General features: G+C 40.6%; 1 protein-coding gene and 1 long non-coding RNA gene across 9 annotated transcripts in view; both read left to right on the forward strand.

Moving 5' to 3' along the window:
• The first annotated feature begins 397 nt into the window (after positions 1-397).
• LOC123975367 (chemokine-like protein TAFA-1) overlaps positions 398-22,690 on the forward strand; it is a 32,887-nt gene continuing 10,594 nt past the window's right edge. Inside the window, exons 1-3 of one of the 8 annotated variants that reach the window (XM_046056822.1) lie at positions 485-559; positions 808-1,383; positions 2,619-2,763. In XM_046056822.1, the coding sequence (XP_045912778.1) occupies positions 2,622-2,763 (142 nt within the window). In that variant the 5' untranslated portion in view covers positions 485-559; positions 808-1,383; positions 2,619-2,621. Of the gene's footprint in view, positions 560-807; positions 1,384-2,618; positions 2,764-22,690 lie in introns of all 8 variants that reach the window. The other 7 variants (XM_046056821.1, XM_046056819.1, XM_046056816.1 and 4 more) reach the window with 7 other exon arrangements.
• On the forward strand, positions 20,545-22,005 carry LOC123975369. Its single transcript, XR_006826041.1, has 3 exons — positions 20,545-20,814; positions 21,403-21,529; positions 21,749-22,005. It is a non-coding gene; the product is annotated as an uncharacterized LOC123975369 (long non-coding RNA).

Here is a 22,690-nt window from a genome sequence, read left to right on the forward strand (position 1 = left end):
ACAGAGTTGACTTTGCCAAAGCCTCAGACATTAATGCTGTGTTGTAGTGTGCCTACATCTCAAGCAGTTTCTTGCTGTTCCTCTCACTCTGGGTATTCTTCACTCCTTCCTGAACTGGGAATGCACCCTGTCTTCCTGAGCAAGCATCAAAATAAAATGTGAAGTCTTTATGCCATAGAGATGGCAGTGTGAGCTGCAGGCCTTGGGCATGTTCTGCATGCCAGTGATAAAGCATCCAGACACAATACAAAAGTAGAGCTCACCATGTAGCGAAAGTGGCGGGGAACGGGGAGGATCGAGCTGTCTCCCACACATACAGATCGCTGCTGATTTACACCAAATAACAGCACTCACTTCACCTCCCCTTCTTTACTACGATCACCATTACGTCTCCATAGTAGACTGAAGAACTCCCCCACTGTAGATGAAGATTACCTTCAGCTGAATGGACATTATTACTTCTCAACACAATCCACTTTCAATTTTCTTTCCTGTCCACCTTGTGAAAACATGGTCTTTTCTAATCTTCTTTTATGCACCTTCCTCTAACAACACCGAGGTAAGCTAAGGGCTAAGGGTTTACGTGTTTTCCATCCTCACGTCTGTATCTGGTAATAAACATCCTGACTTTTATTGTTAAGTTTCATTGAATAACTTAAAAATAAGAATAACTAAGCATGTTCTTAATTCCCTTTATGTAGGGCAGAGTAGTGACAACAGAAAGGGAAAGGAATAAAAGAAACTGTTCCCTCAGGAGAAAAAGAAATCCATTCTAAATGTAAATAATTGTTAATCATGTGTTCACAGCGATGTGAGTGGTGCCAGTTTCCCTGATTTGCATTTGTCAGAAGCATATGATCAGGTGGAGTCCCACCATGCCATCTAATCCAGAGGCAGTCTGGCTTTAAGACATGTGATACAGTCTTTACACTCAGACAGGCTGTACGGGCACATTTGTTTCTTAGTGCTCGCTGAGAGGGGACTCAGCTAGAGCTGCTGCTCAGAGGCTGCCTCTCACTGGAAGGATGCAGACGGTGAAAGAGGAGATTCTACTACAGTTAATTAAGGAGCACTCCACACGTGCCTATAAATGCGAAGGGGCAAATGAATTCAGTGTCAGTGGGAGCAACTCTTCAAGGGGAAGCAGTGATATTTCAAAGGTGGAATTGAAAGAGCTTTAAATCTATTTCCTGACACCGGCTTGACCGTCATTTCTGAATCACTGGACTGTTGCTATCAAAGTGTGGAGCGGGAAAGCAGAGTCAGTGGAGTTCTCTCCTCGAGCCAAATTCAGTTATTGGATGGGATCAACATGAGAAGCATTATGGATGGATTTATGTCATTCTGTTGAGATATTTATATAGTCTTTATTGGGTTGCTCAGGTAAGATTTTCTTTTTCCTACTCTGGGAAAAAAATAAATTATGTCATTGTCAAGAGATTTAGCTTTTTGCCAAAAACTGGCAAATCAGACATTTAAAATAAAAATGGGTAGTTTGGATTTAAATGTGAAATCTGCACATATAATTGTACTCTGTGGCATATTGTTGAGATAGAAAATTATTCCATGATAGGGTTAAATTGTTAGTATATGGAGAATTGCAATTTCACTTAAGATGTTTATTTAGCCATTCAGCTATTTTCTGAACTATTGTATTAGTACTTTTGATGCTTAAAAGCACAATGAACATGTGGAAGGACTGAAAAGTACTCTACAATCTAGATATCATGAGTAAAATCTGGAGAATGTACTTCATTTATAACCTTAATAGGACAAAGTGATGCAATACACATTTTTCCTTCCTAAGGTTTGATAAAAGTTGTAATGTTAAAATTACATCATAAAGAAGTTAAATTTAAAGATATGCCCTAAATGTTATAAATATCCTATGATATGTGTTAATGTATTTAAAAAGGTTAATAATCTCATCCCTGTTGGCAGTATGCTACTGCAAATAAAACTGCTGTAAAACAATTTCAGGGCTGAAACATTTTGTATTTTCTTCTTTATAGATTTCCTTCACAGCCACCCTTCTCCTAATACCATAGAAGCATTCCTCACAGTTGTTCTGTTTCTGTCTTTTTTTCTCTTTTCTTATCTAAACAGCATGGTGAAACATTACAAGGCTGTTGATTCCTATTACTGCTGTGTCACTGTCACATTATTCTGACAGATACAGAAAAGCCTCGGCAGCCAGCTTCTTCCAAAATCTTATCTTTCTTTAAGTTTGATTTTGGGTTTGAGGCAGGAGCACAGCTCAGGAGTTGAAGGGAGTCAGCCTGTCAGGGGAAATTTCTGCTGCATGGGAAAAAAACTCCCCAGGGATCACTCCACATTTGCAGCATTGTGGCTCAGGGACAAGACAGGGCAAACTAGGAAGACGAAACAGTGAAGAAGTCATACTTATATAATCATGCTAATGATAAATTCCGATGACTAAAAGACTCCACTGAGGTGCATTAAGGCCAATTATAAACCACAGTGCTTGTACAAAATCTTGAAATGTATTTATTAATATATTTTACGCATGACTCCAGAAGTGTGTGTGTTTTGGGGAGTCGAGATCATAGGTTGAGAACGTGATCCTTTTTTTTGACCACACCAATGTCGGTTCTTAGCAGATGTGTCCTGTCATGTCCTGGCTGCTCTGCCTGTGCCTCTGGGTCAGTGTGACTACCATTCAGCTCTGTCAGGCCACTTTCTACGACACCATTCAACAGCATCATGGGACGAGGCCTGGACGAACCACCATCCACATGATCGGTGAGTCCTTCAGAGCTTTCTCTACTGCTCTGGGTACCACAGATCTCTTACAAGCATCAAAATGTGACGCAAATATTTTCTTTGAGCATCATTTTTTCAGTTGGTGCCATCGTCCCTTGAGAACTGTTACTGTAGCATGCTGGCTGGGTTTGGTTGCTCATGTGTTTAATTAGATTGTCACAACCTTGGAGAATATACATATATATATATAATATATTTATTTTGCTTTGGGTTTATATCTGCATCTTGATTCTATTAAGTCATTACATCTATTGATATATTAGCAGTTACGCTTGGACTAAGAACCAGTTATTTAGCATTTCGTACAATGGGTGTTTTTCCATTAAGATTTGGCTTTGATTTTTCTGTACTGAAGATCACACAGATAGACAATGAATGCCATTGCACTTTCCGTCTTGAGCTATTACAGTTGATATTCATGCTACACTGCTCCTTCTCAATTTGATCTGTGCGATTGTGGTCCCTGTGAAATTGCACTGAATAGAATATGACCGTAACATTGCGGTCGAACTTTTGTTTTTCGTCAGGCGGATGTGAGCCGTGGTTATGGTAAATAATTATGATCTCAGGATTTAACAGAGGAGAGGAAGCCGAATGCTGTCAGAACTTCAAAGGGAGAAGCAGCTGCATGAGCGTGCAGGTCCTTGGTGTCTGTTATTTCCTCTATGTGCCAGTGCACCTCAAGCATATCAGCAAGGGGTCTTTTCAATACTCTCAATATTGTGAGTCAGAAGACTTCCTGTTCTAAAACCTTCATTTCATTACTCATGTCTGCACATGTGTATTGGAGGAGGAAAAAAATGTTACAAAAAGAAAAAAGACATTCACAAATAGGATATCTTCTAGAAAGTGGTTTCATGTCAACAAAGGGAAATGGAATTAATGTTTCAAACTTACATTCAGGTACCTTTTTGGAGAAAACGAGTTCAAAGCGAACAATTTGAGTCCTTCAGGACCCTCTGCCTCTAAAAGTGTAAATGCCCTGTCATTCTATTTACCATAGTATGGTTTGTCCTCACTCCTGGATAAATGAGATGCCAGTTTTATGAGAGGAGGATGGGATGCCTGTCTGGATTGATTCTGACACTGGGACATTTGTTCGGTGCTGTGTGTTGTGTGCCTGTTGGATTGGTGGGAGGATTGGGGTTGACGGGTCATGAATTGGTGGCAAGAAGGCCATTGGTTTCAGACCACTGGGCCAATCATTAAAGGCAGCGAAATGCCACAAGTTCATGGTGACTGGTATTACAAGAGGAAATCGAGATTACAGAGGGCGGGAGATCAGTTCTGTTTTGCCAATAGAAATTTAGATCTATGGGAAGATGTTGTTGTGTAGATGTAGAAAATCAAGTCAATCACGTGTAGTGACTTTGGGAACAGCTAAATTGTGACCTGATCTTCCCATCCTCCATCAAAACACACAAACTCTAGATAAATTACTGGTTGTAAATAAAAACACCTGTAGCGTGAAAAAGTATACGAGACAGGAAGATTACAGATTTATCAGCAGCATTGTGATGCTCACTCCAAATGTGTTCTAAGTAATCATTTATTTTGACAGCATATAAGTAAATGTTCCACACTGAGATATTGGCAGCCTTATTGCAAAGAATGTGCGTCCAGAAGTCCATTAGCTGGATGACCCTTGAGTAGGTGCTTGTGTATGCTCAGTGATTCGGACAAGGCAGCCTGCTTTCCACCCTAGAGCTCTACTTACAGATTGCTGCCTGCCACTCTCTCAGACATGCTTAGGGCTGTTCTCTGCCTTCCTGGTACAGGCAGTGTCGCTCTCTGCGGTATGATTCATAAGGTGCTGTATTTATTTGGTGCAAAGAGCGTGAACTGTGCACAAAACAGAACAGATTGTGTTTGTCGTGCATCCGTAAAGTGCCAGGCAGAGATGCTGCTTTTGGGGTCATGCATTTCTAGACCCTTTAACATGTCCGGAGGTAACAGCAGAAGGAGACTATTCTTTGTCTAAAACAAGGACTTGCTAAAAAAAATAATAACCTCCAACTTGCATTGAAATCCAGCTACTAAAAACATAAAAAATATACTTTTGCAGGTGTGACATTACACTTTTTTCAGGAGTAACATCTCAAGACTAAAATATATGCTCACTGCGGAAAGAACAAAGGTGTGTTGAATGTGTTGAGGAGCAGTCTATTTCCAGTGGAAGAAAGAGTGCCACTGGTGATGCAGTGCATCATGTGGAGGTGTTAGCAAAGAGTACGGCAGAGTTGCTGAGAAGAGTAGATAGTGGCTGCCTGAGGTGGCCTTGCTCCCGTGTGAACTCACTCCCACCAACAGTCGGCTTTGCAGGGTCAAACTGTTCATAACGGAAAGGTCATTGATTCTCAACACCATGTGGATAGTGTCTTACCTGTGGTTGCTGTAAAATGTGTAGCTGGGAGTGAACATGCATAATGCAATAAGATATGCAGAGCAGCAGAACTAGGGATACAAGCAGAAGGAACTCACTTGTAAGTATCCACTGCATATTGTAATTTATTCAGACTTAAGACATAAATACTTCATTCTGTGTGATATCCATATCACCGTCTTTTTCTCACCTCACACTGTTAGCTAATATAATAGTCTTCAAGAATTTCCCTCCTCAGCCCAGTCAGTCCGTCTTGAGGATATAATTTTTCAACATGGATGTACGTTCTGTGTTAAGCGACTTTAATATCAGTTTTCTTCCAATACATGGAGTACGCTTATAGTTTAATTTCTTTCCAGACTGAAAATGCCATTAAAATCCCTCATGTCTCCCTTTCAGGAGCTTTAGTGAGGAGTAGCGGATCAAGGCTTTTTTTCCCTATGCGCTCCAACAAAAGAAACCACTCGCTGGTAAAGCTCGCAATGAAACAAACATGGAAAATGGATTTTCAGCTGTCACAAACAAAGGTTGGACCCTCTATGTACTGTTTTAGACACTGACAATTTAATAGCCTTATATAATGCATCCGGGAGGCACATTATTTTGACATACATCTTCCTTCACCCCTCCCCTAGACCTCCTCTCAACCATGCTCTCACTAGTGTCACTGTGCTCCACTGCAATGCCAATGGGAAGTGGCGTACTGCCTCAGCCAGAGGCAATTCCACATCTGGAGCTCAGCAAACTCACATTGTCTTGATGTTGTTACAAGTGCCACTGTGACTCTGACCACTCTGTAAAACACCAGAAACTTCCTCTATTGCCTTCAAAGTGGATTTCTTGGCTTTATTGGCTCTTTGTGCAGACGGTGCTATATTATATATCTTACCAGAAATAAAGTATTCATGTCATTTTCTTGGTTAGCCCTGAAAGAAAAATATATTCTTAAGTAAATGAATCTAAGGACAATCAGTGCCCTAATTATTACTGTGTGTTCACAGCTACAAATAGGTTTAACATATTTCGGTATTTCCCATTTATTTCCTCTTCCAGGCTATGAATAATTCATAAGAGAGAGCTCCTCTAAGCTTGTGGATATTTGTTTAAACAGCATGTTTAATTGAAGTCTTTCAGCCAATTCTGTGCAAGGGGCTATGGTTTGTGGTCACAACGCTTACATATGCAAAATGAATTTCGGTGGCCCACAGCTTAATTAATTAGCCAGCTTTCTCACTCACCAGCTGTTTGTTGTCTTAGCCTGACTCCCCAAGCGCTAATAAAAAGGGTGTTAATGGCATACAAAGTTCACGGCTCAATAAGCATCGCAGTGTTGAGGTCAGGGTTGATTCTGGTACTGCAGGAGAAATGAAAAACTAACTTTCTTTCCATTTATTTTAACCCTTACCTGCACGAGTGTTGTGTTTTTCATATATATATATATCAAGCTGTATGCCAGGAATGAGCAAGACATCCACTCACTGACACACCTACACAGAGTAAGGCAGGTCATGAAAAGTCAGCTGAATGGGATGAACAAGATCCAAGCCATCACCACATACACCATGCCAGTCATCAGATAACAGAGATAATGAACTGCCCAAAGGAGGAGATAGAGGCTACTGATATCAAGACAAGAAATCTCCTCACAATGCATGGAGGGTTTCACCCAAATCCAGAACCCTGAGACTGTACACTAAGCGGAGCAAGGGAGGCCGAGGGCTAGTGAGGGTCAAGACCACTGTCCAGCATGAAACAACAAAAATCCAGGAGTACATCAGGAAGATGGCCCCCAAGGATGAAGGGCTAAGTGAATACCTCAGGCAGCAGAAACCCGAGGGTGAGGACAAGGAGGAAGAACCTTTATGGAGAGACAAGCCGCTGCACGGTATATACCACCGACAGATAGAAGAAGTGGCTGATATCAAGAAATCCTACCAGTGGCTAGAAAAGGCTGGACTAAAGGACAGCACAGAAGCACTAATCATGGCAGCACAAGAATATCAGCCATGAGTATGGGCTTGAAAGTCCCTTAATTGCGATTAATTGCATGATTTTCTGCTATTAATCGCAATTAATCACATTGTTATGTGAATAATGAATTCTAAACTACTGTATTGCGCACTTTTAATCTAAATGTACTGCACTTTAAACTTATAAGGTGCTTTTTACCAGCAGTATTCCCTTTACACAGTAGCAATAAAATCTTTCTTGCAAATCTCAACTTAAATATTAATGTAATCAAATCAAATATTAAACCAAAGCTATTTAACACTGCCAGGGCATTACCTTTTATCTAGTTTGTTAAAACAATTTAGAGTCCAGAACAACGATCATAACATCATAACAGGCACCTTCTGAGAAACAGGTTTCTTGTTTTTTGCAGGTATCAGCAGAAACATTTGTCATTTATCAGGGAGCAGCATAAACAGTCTATGTTCAGTAGCAAGTGTCCCTGATAGAGTGAGGTGAAGTGGTCGCCTCACGCACACACCCACCCGCTGCTGAAGTTGAATTGTCTTGAACTTTTTGTACGTGACGCGCAGCACATATCATTGGAAGAGAGACTGATCCTCTCTGTTTGTGAGTTTCCAGAATCTATTACTGTTCACTATCAGCAGGAGGGCATTCGCATAGCAGAGCATTCCAGAGAAAAAGTAGATGTAGGCCTATCAGGTCAAGTTATGTATGATTTTAACATAAGTTAAATAGGCTACAGCTGTGTAGCGCATAGAAGCAGTTGCCATGGCACCTGCCGTTTACATGCGGAGTGCTGTCTCCCTGTCTGATCACCGGACCACAGAGCGACACCGCGGGGCCAAGCGACTATGTTGTGATTTTAAGAACATTCCTAAGACCGACATCTTCCCCAATACTAATCAGTATGCAGTGTGTAGCTATCTATTTCGCTATGGCATTTGATTGCTTGTTTTGCTTTTGTTTATCTACTTCTCCCACACGCTGCATCCAACGTAGGCCTAGTCTGGCAAAGCCTCCCTCCAATGCTTGTTTCGGTGGGTGATTTGCAAGCTGATTAACATACCACCCTCCTGTGACCCATGGTTTGACTGTATGTGTATTATATATATATATATATATATATATATATAGAGAGAGAGAGAGAGAGAGAGAGAGAGAGAGAGAGAGAGAGAGAGAGAGAGAGACATAGTTAGATAGATAGATACATACATACATACATACATACATACAGCCCACAGTTACACAGGTTTTGTAACTGATTGACATATACCGAACTAGACAGTACAGTAACAACAAATCTCAGTCTCTGTTTTGTGGTCAACATGGTTGTGTACACTGCTAGTCTGCAAATCTGCAATTTGCTGTTAAGCCAATGACCTCCGAGCGAGCATTTGTGTACTCATAATCTATCCAACTGATTTATTTGGCAAAAATATATAATCCTCATCATCAGGCACATCTTCCTATTTAGATTTACTGTCATCAAAACCATACAATATCAAAAAGGGCTTGATTCCTGACAACATGTTACTGTGACAAGTAATATAAAAAAACTACTTCATTCTTATGCCTTCATTAATTCATAGTATCAGTTACCAAGGGCCAAACAATAAAACACAACATTACCTGCTATAACCAGCTATCTGCAAATCTTGAAGGAAGAAAAACACTGCCATTGGCAAAAACACTCTTACAATATATTAAAGCAAAATATAACAAGACTTAGAGAGTCTACAGTGATGCTGAGATGAGCTAAATGCTAACAAGCTGAGGTTTATGTTGACCATGTTCACCATCTTAGTATAGCATGTCACCGTGCTAATATTTGCCAATTAACACTAACACAAAGTACAGCTGAGGCTGACTTATGAATGTTATTACTTCCATCTATCCATTTACTTTGTGGAGGCTGGAGCCAATACCAGCTGGAATTGGGCGAGAGACAACGTAGTTGTCAATTAACCTTACCTGTATGCAGTATTCATGTTTATGGTGAACAGTAACTGAACATATCCATTTGCAACTAGTGTTAATAGTATTAATAAGTCTGTAATTATTTGGATCATAGGATGAAATGCACAAAATAAATTTGAGTACTAAACAAAATGTCCTACCAAGCAACTCATGAAGCATGTATGTACTGTTACCACCCAAATGAACCCAAAGCACATTTATGTTAGAGCAATGCTACAATGACTTGCAGCCCCTGGCCAAATTGTTTCTCTAAAAAAAACAGTTTAATAACTGCTGGAACATAATTTGCCTCCGCTGGGTATAAGAAGCAGAGCATCCTCTTGGGGACCCTTTTTTTGTTCAGTAGTAAGCAGCAGTTTTCTAAATATATTGTTGTGACAGCTGACATAGCTGAAGGATAGATTACTATGAAACCTAGAGTCTTGATGAAAGCATTTAGTTTGCTTTAATCCCGAAATAGTCCAATACAAAGCTCAGCTATTACAGATATTATTTTTGTTGTGTGCAAACAGCAAACCAAATAAGTGATTTTGCTCACATTAAACAATGCTCTGGAAAGTTATGGAGTCTGCTGAACGTTTAGAACTATCTGTAGCTGAAAATGAATTAGTGGCTTTCTAACAGAGTTTATGGATTACATTAATTTTTCATATTAATTAATCTGTAATGATGATGTTAAGTGTAATTAGTATTAAATTTTCATTACTGTGAATAATGCATCTGCGTTAGACCAAGGGCGGGTTTAGAAACATGTAAGTAGGGCGGGGGGTGAGGGGGCAGACAGGGGCACAATGAGAAGGAAGGGGGGCACATTTATGAAATGCGTCAAACTTTAAATGTTACTCACATTTCTTTAAGATTTTCATTTAAACAAATGTCTGTCACAATGAATCACTATAGATCAGTTTGAAATATTGCAGGGAGTAATGGAATAAGAAGGAACAGCCACATTGAGCTGTTAGATGAACAACAAGGTAACCAACTCCTTTTACTGTGCTCTGCTGTTCACAGACTTCGTGACATGTGCAGCATAAAATCAGTTCACGGAGGCACATAGAATGATGGACCTATCAACCTATCTTAAGACAATGATAGGAAAGTGAACACCATCTGAATCACTATACAGCACCTTAATTGGACTCTGTTCATTCTTAGAGGATGCCCTATTTAGACTGTTGTCCTGACTGTAAAGCATGAAACAGATAATCTGTAAAATCCACCACTCTTTGAACAAAACAACCAGTCAGAGCCAGGTAGAGTCTCTAACACAGTGTCAATTGCTGCTCATGCACAGCCCCCCTCCTTGCGCATGCTCTCACTTAGTCAAGCTCAATATCATCAGCTAGCAACAAGCAAACAACCACCAGCAATGAAAGAACTGCCCATTAGGGCTGCAGCTAACGATGATTTTAGTATTCGAAGCTTCTATAGATTATTTCAACAACGTCGTTTAAGAAGTACTTTTGATTGGCGGCGGTGGCGGCCCCCACCCTCCAGTAACGGGATCAGCTGTGCACATTCATAGGTGATAGATAATTATCGGTCCTGTCGGATTTTCATAGTTTGTCATACAACAAACATCAGACCAACAATCAGACCGCTGCTTTACAAACACAAACATCACCCGAGTGCTATATACTAAAAGCTTGTGCAGACTACACAACTTTCAGCGACGGCGGATGGCCGTGCCATTCACGCTACACAACTTGCCATCATGTGACGGGATTCTTGAAGTCGTTGTGGCATTCACACTGCGTGACTGATCCGTGACAGGGCGTCACACACTACATGAGCTGACAGCGACTCTGTCACCTGACGCAGGTCTAGAAAACATATGTGAAATGTGAAACGCGAAATGAGCGATCCTGCGCACGAAACAGCTGTTGTTATTATAAAGATGGCAATTATAAAGACAAAGAATATGGGTGAAAGGATGGATTAGTACACACAGGTAGCAAGGATTGTCTGACCTACAGAGAGAGCTGCCTTAAAAGGTGCAGCTCCCCTTAAAAGGTGCAGATCCCCGATACCCAGTTAACGAATGACTGTGAGGTTACAACTCACGGCCCAACAAGAACAACAAACGCACACGTGTCATTTTCAGCTGAGGTCTGCGGCTTACTTTGGCTAGCCTTCAACTCAACAATCAATCATGATTTCAGTTAAATGTTAAAGTTGCTGTTACTGTTACCCTGTCTGTGATCCTCTGTGGTGCTTTATGATCAGATGCCATTGTGCTATTGCAGAGGCAACGGTTTGACGAACGGTGGACGAACGGTAACATTACAGAGTTGTTGTTTTCTTTAGCTTGAAATAATCCCACACTTTATCCCTTGCTATTTTCTCTCTTCCTCCACTTTGTAAACAGTTCATAATCACCTTGTGTTCACAGCTAAGCATGATGTGCAACAGTAATAAATTTCCTTGCGAAACAGTGTGCAGCCCTATTGCCCATACCTCCTTTTCCAACAACAGCGTACAGTAGAAAACACGAGTGAGAGCATATCCCAGCTCCACACGTAGCTTTGGGCTCATTACGTTCGAGGCATGCAACTTAGGGGGACAGTGGTGTACTAGCCTCTCATCCTATTGTTAGAAATCTCAGCTGCCTCTGAAGTCTGGGGCATCGGAGGAACATCTTTGAGAGAGTTGCGGCGAGATGAACTGGGGTCCAAGGCTCTCGCTGGGAAGACCTAGCCTTATGGGGGCTGAGGCTTCATTGGGTAGCTCCTCCTTGTCAGTTTAGCGGGAGGGGCTTAGCAGAGTGATGCGAGCAGCATGCAGAAGGTTTTGCATTGTATGTTCACTTGTTACCGACTGCAGCTTTAAACCAACTGAGATGCAGGATAACAGACTGCAGTAAATGACAGCCCGACACAGTGACAGCACTTCAAATTTCACTTGATTAAATCAATCCAACCTTTTATCTTTTGTTCTCATGACAGAGAATCAAAACAAGCCCTCACAATGGAAAGGATCCCACCATCACCATACTTCACAGTAATTGCTGATGTCAGTGGTTGCACAAGCCTGTGTGGGTTCTTGTGTGAGCACTGTTCCACTTCAATTCAACATTTTCCCCATGAAACAAAAACTACTGTTAAACTAATGATAGCTTTGTGTCCCCACTATTTGTAAACATTATATCAGGGATTTAGACCTTCTTGTCCTGTGTGTACTGAGTGAGGATTGTACCAACACATAAACTCCCTGCCAAGGGAAAAGGCCACCCAATACTTAGTTTTGTTGTTAACATTCTATGGAAATGTAGCGATGTAACAAGTTTGTCACAGGGTGTTTTTGTCACTCTCCGGCTTTTTTTGCTTTATTTTTTTTTGTGGAGAATTTTCAAGGTGTGGCAGCCCTCAGGCTCTCCCTGCTCTTTAGATGATGAACAGGGCTTTTGTCACTTCACTCTTGGCCATTCGTGGTGGAATTTGGATGTGATTTTAAAGATTTGGTGACCCAGTTGTGAGACACATCGTTTATAGTTATAACTATATATCATGTGACTGACACCCCCATCCCCGACCGGCAACAGCATGAAGAAAAACGACATATTAATTCATCTTCTGTATTTGTAGTGGCGAAAATGTGATCTCATTTCCTCATTTTTGATTTTCTCACTGGAAGAAATATTTCTTGCAGAATGGTTGAGAAATCATTTCATTTTTGCCTTTGTGGTTCCACTAGCCTATTTTAAATGCTCGGCAGGAATATGAAATTCATTATCATTACTTAGACCTCATTAAACTGAAAAGAAGCATCTCAACTTACTAATTGGTTCCAAGGGGGAGGGTAGTATGAGAAATAAGCAAAGTAATTAATATTGGGTTTATCACTCTATTGCAGATTTCATTTTTTCCTGCTCTAATATCTCCTTAGTGTGCCACAAGTCTTCTGGCATATTTACACTACAGATCCAATTACCTTTCCTGGAGAGACTGAAGTATTCATATATGAAAATTAGGGACAAAAGTGGGAAAATACATTTTGTCAAATATGAACAACATGATGGAAGGATTGACTGAAACATTTCATGTCCTGCCTCACTTGATGACATTAAATTACAATAAAAAGCAGTACGTCATGCTTTTTCATAGGTTCCTATCATAATCTGATCTGATCCTGTAATTGAATTTTTTTTAATGAGGCAGTCAGTAAAATTAACACATCTGCAATGTCTGATTTAAAAGATGTTTTTTAGGTGCTGAAAATATTTTGCTATACAGCAACACAAGTTCTATACCTTCCTTAACTGCAGTAAGACGTGATAAACATGCTGCTCATGTGACACAATCTGCTCTGTTGTATCATACTGAATAAGTAAAGAACCATCCCCGCCAATTTCAGCTTCCAGGTGTTGCATAATCATCACCACCTATCCTTCAAAAACGTGTCATACAGCTTGAAAGGTCATTTAGCTTTTGTATTATGCATTATTACACAGTTTACATTTTGTGGGCACATTGGCACACTGCGTAAATTATCTTGCTGGCAGTGAGACGGCCAGTAGTCACATCAGAGGCAAGCAGCTGTTCTCTAAAGGCTGTCTGACTCGACTCTATCTCTGTTTCCTTTTCTTCTTGCTGAATGTAACTCTTTCATCAGAGCAGGCAGTCTAAAAATATGAACCACCAGTTCTGGACATTTGCCAGTTGGGGAAAGGGCTAGAATGAGGGACAGGAACAGTTTGACATTTAAAAATGAATGACATCTCACTGACAGAAGACATATTTTTACATTACAATTTTTCTGTTTGCCCATTTTCAAAGAACTCTGCAGTGAGTGTGTGCTACAAGAGGATAACATAGATTGTGCCTTTGTTTATATGTGTTTAATGGACATGAAAGCCGCTGTGTGATTGCTGTTGTAGAGCACATTGCTTTCATGCTTAACAAGCCACACATCTCCACCATAAAAATCAAATAACCACGGGGGGTTTTCATGTGCAGGACCTACTTGCTGAGAGTCACAATAGCATTTAATGCCCTTGATCAGGGCCAGTCTTGCAGTGTACTGGGCCTGTGTTGTGTGTGACATAAGAGACAACAGGCTTTGAGGCTAACATGTAAATGCAAAACCCATTCCCTACCACTTGCTGCTTCCTCTGTTCCATGCAGTTTTCATGCATCTTAAAACAACACCAGCTCTGCTCTGTGTGTAGTCATTTTGCATTTCAATAAAGTATCTTTGGCCCACTGCACAGGACCAATCTTACAGCCTCCTTGTGTGACATGCTGTCAAAAACCACCAGCCATATTTCATGAATTTCTATGGTTTTGTTTGTCATGGACAGTGCACATACACTCTCTTTTACAAACACACATGCACAAACAAGTGTAAACTTAGAACACATTAAAAAAGAAATCTAGGTTAGAAAACAAATATCCTCATGTGTTCACACTTTTAGTAGCTGAAGCTTTTCCCCAACACTGTTAATTCTCAAAACATTTCAAATTCTCAAGTTTATGCAAGCTTTTTTTAATTGTTTACACCAACACACCAGTCCTCTGTCTTTTTTCCACCTCGCAATGCATTTGTCTCGCAGTTTATCGAGCAATATGTCACTCACTTTCACCCCAGCATTTATGTCTAGAATAACAGTACTACAGGGACTTCAGATGTTTTCATAGAAGGCAGGGAAAAAATAGTCACTCAATTTGACACCATGCAGTCACATGTTTTGTGCCTCTCACTGTCTTCAATCTGCATTAATTTGACATTCTCTAATCTGCCGCTCCCATTTCCTGCCAGCGACAGAACTGCTGTAGCCTGCTGGCTTGGATGTCTGCAGAGAGCATGCACGGAGAAAGTGGAGTCTATTATGAGTCACCTTGGATGCATTTCCCATTAAAAGGTGACAGGCATGGTGTTCTAAAACACGGACTGCTGTGGTTTGGAGATCAGGGCCTGCTGTCTCTTGTAAATGACTTTTAAGTTGCAAAATAATTAACCACAGGTAATACGTACTAGTAAGTTTGCAGGGACTTGTATGTGACATGGACTGAGAGTCTGTTATGTTATTCAGATATCACACAAGATATATCGTCACAGGGCAGGTGTGTGTGTATGTGTGTGTGTGTGTGTGTCTGTGAGTGTGCACATATAGTGCCACTGGCTGCCAATCACTGGAATCCAAAGCCAGGAGAGAGACAAGTTACCTGTTAAATTGAGTCCCTTAGGCTTTCCATTTGGTTTGTATATACTGTAAAAGTGACTACTCTTACTTCTAGTCATATGTTGGATTCATTAAACACACATATTTCACTTGATCATAAGGTTTTCCCCAAATGATTCAGTGCTTAGAATCCCTCTACCAATTGCACGTATAGTATTTTTCATGTACACAGTGTGTCCAACACCTGGAACAGATGGCAGCGGAGTGTTGCCATTCACATGGTATACTTGCTATCAACATCTCCAGAGTCAACCACACAGTCTGGGCTCATTACAGTAGACAGCGAGTCATTGCATACTTATTGCATACTGACATTTCTATTGAGATATACTGACCATTTCCCTCTGCGCAGTGGCTGTTTCATCATGTTTGAAGAACCATTTAGTGGTCCCAAATGAACTCTCCTCATATTTATTAGTCAGGCAGAACTGCAGATCCACAGATATTCAGAATTGGCAGTACACGTCACGCACGATTTGACAGCATTTGCTGTCATCCAGGCTTGCTGTCCATAACTCATTAGATTTTGATGCAGTGTTGTTGGCATCCAGCGTGACTCATTGTGCCAGAGACCATCAGCACATCGGCGCTCGCTGTCCATCCAGCAGCTGAGACACTGCTGATGCCAGGTGTTGTCATTTGTGTAGATAATAGCATTACAGTTAAGTGCTCTGACAAATTTCCATGTGATGAACTTGAACTAAACAGATCCCTTTGTGAGAACTTGTGTAGAGAGCCAGAGGGTTTGTTAGGTTTCACAAAAGCCATTTTACTTTCGCTGTTAAATGTATTTAGCAGTAACTGTCGAAACACTGTTACATCTTGATTTGCAGTCATAAAAGAAGACACTTAATAGAATAGAATAGAATAGAATAGAAGTGAGTCCAGAACTAATCTTAATCTGTTTTGCGTATTTTTTTGTGTGTAAGATTATAGTTTGGGCTCAAATAGTATAATTTGTGTAATTAAGTAATTATTTAAGAGACAAAATAATTTACACTTTTTGGAAAACAATAGTAGACATACAACCCATATTACTCTTCAAAGATGGAATCAATCATCCTTTAATTTGAAACTGTACTGTTGTCACAGTAGACATAATAGAAGACATATTAGGATCCTTTACTACGCAAAAGTAATAATACAACTATGTAAAAATATTCTTTCACAACTAAAAGTCCGCCTTCAAATTGCAAAATTTAAGTAATAGTAATGTAAAGTGGCAAATTTAATAGATTTTATTATTGGATTATTATTACTATTTCAGCAAGTAGGATATTACCGTTGCAACTGGGTTTTTTTTATCTATGTTATATACTGTGGGGCAGTTCAATCAAATAGTGCCATCTGGCCATAATTGGGTCTTAAAAAACATGTTTTTATAAAACAAATTAACACAGCCAAATTAAAAGGTGGCTAATATTACGTTTACCTGTGTTTTTTAAATTCTTTTTCTTACCAGGCCAGACAGGGCGGCAGAAACGAGGAAGGGGCGCACAAACACCACACAAACAGACACCACAGAGAAAGGACAACACCTGCAAGAGAACGGGGATAGAGGGTGGGGACAACAGGAAACAACAGAGGAAAACAACATTTGCCGTTAGTTTTCTGGTGTCTTACAATCATTAACTTTGAGCAAATGTACTCAGTTACATTCAAACACTGTGGAAACCATGGCTGTGTTCGAAACGCAGTTGCCTCGCTGCCTCGATACCATAATAGACAGGCACCTCAAAAGGCATGACTTTCAAGTGAAACCATCTCTGTTAACAATGATTTTGAAAAGCCTTCTAGGGCAGCACTTACGGCAACGTGTTTACGTGTTAAAATAAGTGGGCATTTAGGAGGCAGCGATGGATCCAATGAAAGTTGCTGTTAAATTGCATTGTGGGAGATGTAGGGTTTGGAATTTGACCCAGTCACAATATCTCAGCCCCGCCTGCATGGATTTTGACCTTTAAAAAAAAGATCTGACTTCCAACTGTCCTCCAACTTTTAGGAAGTGGAGTTGCCCTTTAGGTATACAGTGGTGTGAAAAAGTGTTTGCCCCCTTGCTGTTTTCTTCTTTTTGTTTGTTTCAGATCATCAAACAAATTGAAATATTAGACAAAGATAACACAAGTAAACACAAAATGCATTTTTTAAATTAAGGTTTTTATTATCAAGGGAAAAAAATCCTAACCTACATGGCCCTGTGTGAAAAAGTGATTGCCTGTCCCCCTGTCAAAACATAAATCAACTGTGGTTTATCACATCTTTGGAAAGCTGAGTTCAATTTCTCTAGCCACACCCAGGCCTGATTACTGCCACACCTGTTCTCAATCAAGAAATCACTTAAATAGGACCTGCCTGACAAAGCGAAGTAGACCAAAAGATCCTCAAAAGCTAGACATCATGTTGCGATCCAAAGAAATCAATAAAGTATTTCTCATTCTCATTATTTCTTGAATGAACACCCAATTGCAGTGAAGTGCATTCTGATTAAAATGCTATAATTTGGCTAAATATTAAGATGCTGCTGATATAATTCATAAAAATGGGACGTGATATCTGTAACTGTAGAATTCATGAAAAGGCCATGAACATGTTACTTTAATCTGAGTCCAAGGACAGTTGCAGACAAGGCAGAGAACAGAAAATTTGGACCATGGACTGCAACACCAAATATAGCAATTGTTCATTGTTCTCAGGGAGGGGTTTTTTTTCTGCAGCCAGAGCAGACCAACAAAAGAAATCTCAGCACAGGACATAAATCAACATAAGAAACCAAACAACACCAGGAACAAATCATCTCAGAAAACATGACAGAACCTTCACCTCATATAGCACAGAGTAAGACTCTTTCAGCTCTTTCAAACCTAAAAATGAGCTGTGACCCTGTTGGGTGCAGGTTGTAGGTGGTCACCTCGTTTCCTGACAGCCTCTGTTTCCCAGCTCAGAGTAATGAAACGGCAGGAGCACCGAGCAACAAAAGCAGGCCAGTTCCAGCTACGACCCTCTGCTTCTGTGTGATCCCTGACCCGACGAATGACAATTTCTCCGTGACCCTTGTTCCCTGTCAATCAGTATGTTGCTGTGGAGACAACACAAGCACACACACACACACACACACACACACACACACACACACACACACACACACACACACACACACACACACACACACACACACACCTTGAAGCCGTTTGTCATTTGGGAGAATGACTTTGTTCATAGCTACTTGTAATGGGGGAAAATGGAAACACAGAAAACAATTATACCCTTGCATGACTCCAGCCCTCATCTGATGAGAGCGTTGATCTCCAGCCATGTTATTTTCCGTCTCCCTCTGAAATATTTATAATGCATAGATGGGGTCTCGGAGCATGCAGCGTGTTGTTCTCGCAGGCTGAAACCATGGATGAACTTGAAGAGTGCTCATCAGTATTGCATAGCTTTTGTTTAAAGGTACCCAGTTACACCTGCAAGCTGGAAATACCACACTGATTTACATTTTTATTTTGTTTTAATGTATTCTTCTGAGGTGATGATTTCCAAATATAGAGTAACAAGCAGTGCAAGTTAATTCTGTTGAGTAGTGTGTTTTTTAATAGATCAAAGAGGAAATCTGGGGCTGTCTTATGCAATTAAGGAGATGCATTAAGAAGAACAAACCCCTGTGGGCTGTTGTTTTCAAATGATGCCCCACTGCTTCCACTGGTACATCACGATTAACGTTGTGCAGACATGCCCTTTTGTTGAGTGCATCAGACGCCAGGCAACATTCTCAGAGACCGGCTACAAGATCTGGATATTTTTCAGTTAAACCAAAGGCTGTTGATGTTTTCTGAAATACAGAGCCAGGAGTCATGATAACCCCAAGAAACTCAACAGAATTGGCAAGAAGCAGAAAAAAAGACATTTCTCAATCCGTTCCTTCCTGTTTCTAAATTTGGCTATTAATTTAGTCTGTGAACTCACTTAACCAATCAACACTTTCACAGAAGTTCTGTTTATTAATGCTTGTCATTTACTTCAGCATCAGCAGATGTACAACCAGGCACTGCACATACACTTTATATTCACTTGGGAGAATCCTTGATGGACTGCAATCACAGTTTATCACAATCTAATTCTGACTACTGTTGAGATTTTATGCACATAAGAGAAGATTATAGTCTTTTTTTATAGTGCAATGTGTGAGACAAGTCCACTGATCTACTTCACTCCAGCAGATCAGGTGTTGGTCAATCCCCCTGAAGCTCTCTCTCTCTCTCTGGCCTTTTTAAATGTAAGCTTCTTTGTGGCTATATGTAACACAACAAAGTCAGTAAAGGCAGACAGTTTTATCGCAAATTTGAAAATTGCTGCGTAATCCCTAATGACCTGTTGAGATTTCGAATTCAAAGCTTAATTACATCATTTTAGCTCCTCCCATTTAGCATTTATAGGCAGTAATAAATTATTGATGTTTTTTTAAAATCAATTTTAGAGCTGCAATGATTTGTGGATTCATTGATTAGTCGATGGGTAGAAAATTATTTGTCAACAACTTTGATAATGAATTCATTGCTTTAGTCATTGCTTTTCTCATATGTATATGACAGTGATGTGAATATCCTTTGCATTAACAAAACAGACTAAATACTGTGCATTTACTTGGGGCAATTATGAGAAGTATTTTCTGACATTTTTTAGAAAAAACGATTAATCGAGAAAATAATCTGCCAGTTAATCTATAATGAAAATATGTTAATTGCCATTTTACGCAATTTTAACTCCTCCTATGAAACATCCATAACTGGTGTTTAAACAGCTAATAAATGCTCAATCTCAGAACCCATCTGCTATCAACTGACGACGATTTAGCCTCTAGGGCCAATGGCCAATGTTTTGGGGTGTCAGGTATAGCCAGTGGATATCCAGATACCCGGATGACAGATATCCGGCTGGCCAAGACTTCTTCTGTGCCCCAGTCGTTGTCAGGTAATAGATGGGTTCTGAGATTACATTTCGGCCAATGCGTTCAGCCTCTTGCTCTCCACACAGACTATTTACCTGCATGCAACCATGCTTCCAATACCAAAATCTTTCATTCAATGCAGAATTGTGTTCATAGAGATTCTATAGAGATTAAAGGCAGGGTAGGCAAGTTGCTTCTGAAACACTTTTTGTCATATTTGTTGAAACTGTCTTTATACACCAACGCATATTAAAAAGTTAGGTGCTCTGGAAAAGAGAGTACAAAAGTCGGCTGTCTGTAGTCCTCTCAGCGCTGCAGTAAACACAGCCACTCGTTCCATTCGGACCGAATGCAATGATTGGCTGGCTGACTGTCACTCTACCTCGCTGTCATGGCTACCAGCTGTGCTGCCCCAGTGCGCGCACCCGGTCAGCTCTCTCAGACCTGGCGAGCGAAGCGGTCAGACCGGAGGCAATATCTGCTTGGCTTTTCAACGACAGTGACTGACAACTGAGGAACACCAAGGGGCTGAAAAGTTACATCGTGGTGGCTTTATATTCTGCTGGACAGGTAATCTGGCTTTTATCATTTTGATGGTAATTTGTTACTTTCATCGCTTGCAAACGTAGCAACCGTTTACTTAGCATACAGCTAACGGTTGCTACGAGTGCAGGCTGGTGTAGGAGCCAGAGTAGAGACGGTGAATTATATCTAGCTGTAGGTGAGCTGGAAAACAGCAGCGCGAGCTGTGTTTTCTAATGCTAATATTAGGTAAGACAATGTAGGTGTAGACTGCGTCGGTTTAGTTATTCACCATCTAGGTTTATTATACTATGTTTACACCTTGTATCTAATCTGTTTGTGTAATTATCTTGTGTCTGCAGGCGTTGTTTGACAGTATGTTACTCTTTTACAAATGATGTAGCTGTGTGTTTGTAGTTATGAGAAAGCATTTCAACGTTAGTGTACATAAACAATGATGGCTAAAGGTCCCCAAGTATCTGTGTTTCTGGTATATAAGCTACCTATAATATAGTTTGACATTGTTCGTAGCTAAACCTACTGTGTAAAAACCTTTTACTGTAACTGGTGTTATGCCATTACTTATTTTACCAGAAGTGAAAAATCCTGTATGTTTTATTTCTACTGCGCCCTCAGGTCACCTGCAGTCTTCCAACACCCTGTGCTTCTCACCGGTATACGCTGATTGGACCATGCTGGTTGGCCTGGATTACAACCACCATGTCCACAGACCAGCCAGGAGAAAAGCTGATGACACAATTCAGTATGTTGCATTATGAGTACTCTTGTGCATTTTACTCAATACATTTATAAGTGATGAGTCAAAAAATATTAAACAGTATGAGGAATACAGATAGATGGTGCTGATTTATTGTTATTGATTGCATTTTATGTGGAAATAGTTTACTAATTACTCTATAAGAGAACAATGTCAGGTGTTAGAAAATTTTCACTAAGCTGATCCTCCTTTCTGTATTATCAGGTACAGCAAGGTGTACAACAAAAAGTCCAGGAAGTGGAGCTTGTACTCATTGAAGGTGGAGAAGGACTACAGTTGCATCGCAGACCTCCAGAGTGCCATCCTCCTTCTCTTCCGGTTGTCTACTACAGAGGAGATGCCCAGAAGCAGAACCAGGAGACCTGATGATCCCCGTCAACATGGGGTTCAGTCAGGTGTCCCTGCCCCAACTGTGTTGCTAGAAAAATATAAAACAAAAAGTAATATGGTTGGTTTTGAAATGTGGTAATCATGTCAGAGAGGTGACTGTGATATACACTGCTCACAAAAATAAAGGGAACACTAAAATAACACATCCTAGATCCGAAAGAATGAAATAATCTCATTAAATACTCCTTTCTTTACGTAGTTGAATGTGCTGACAACAAAATCACACAAAAATTATCAACCCATGGAGGTCTGGATTTGGATTCACACTCAAAATCAAAGTGGAAAACCACACTACAGGCCAATCCAACTTTGATGTAATGTCCTTAAAACAAGTCAAAATGAGGCTCAGTAGTGTGTGTGGCCTCCACGTGCCTGTATGACCTCCCTACAACGCCTGGGCATGCTCCTGATGAGGTGGCGGATGGTTTCCTGAGGGATCTCCTCCCAGACCTGGACTAAAGCATCCGCCAACTCCTGGACAGTCTGTGGTGCAACGTGCCGTTGGTGGATGGAGCGAGACATGATGTCCCAGATGTGCTCAATTGGATTCAGGTCTGGGGAACGGGCGGGCCGGTCCATAGCATCAATGCCTTCCTCTTGCAGGAACTGCTGACACACTCCAGCCACATGAGGTCTAGCATTGTCTCGCATTAGGAGGAACCCAGGGCCAACCGCACCAGCATATGGTCTCACAAGGGGTCTGAGGATCTCATCTCGGTACCTAATGGCAGTCAGGCTACCTCTGGCGAGCACATG

The sequence above is a fragment of the Micropterus dolomieu genome, linkage group LG08, assembly GCF_021292245.1.
Source record: "Micropterus dolomieu isolate WLL.071019.BEF.003 ecotype Adirondacks linkage group LG08, ASM2129224v1, whole genome shotgun sequence".
NCBI classification, from domain to species: domain Eukaryota; kingdom Metazoa; phylum Chordata; class Actinopteri; order Centrarchiformes; family Centrarchidae; genus Micropterus; species Micropterus dolomieu.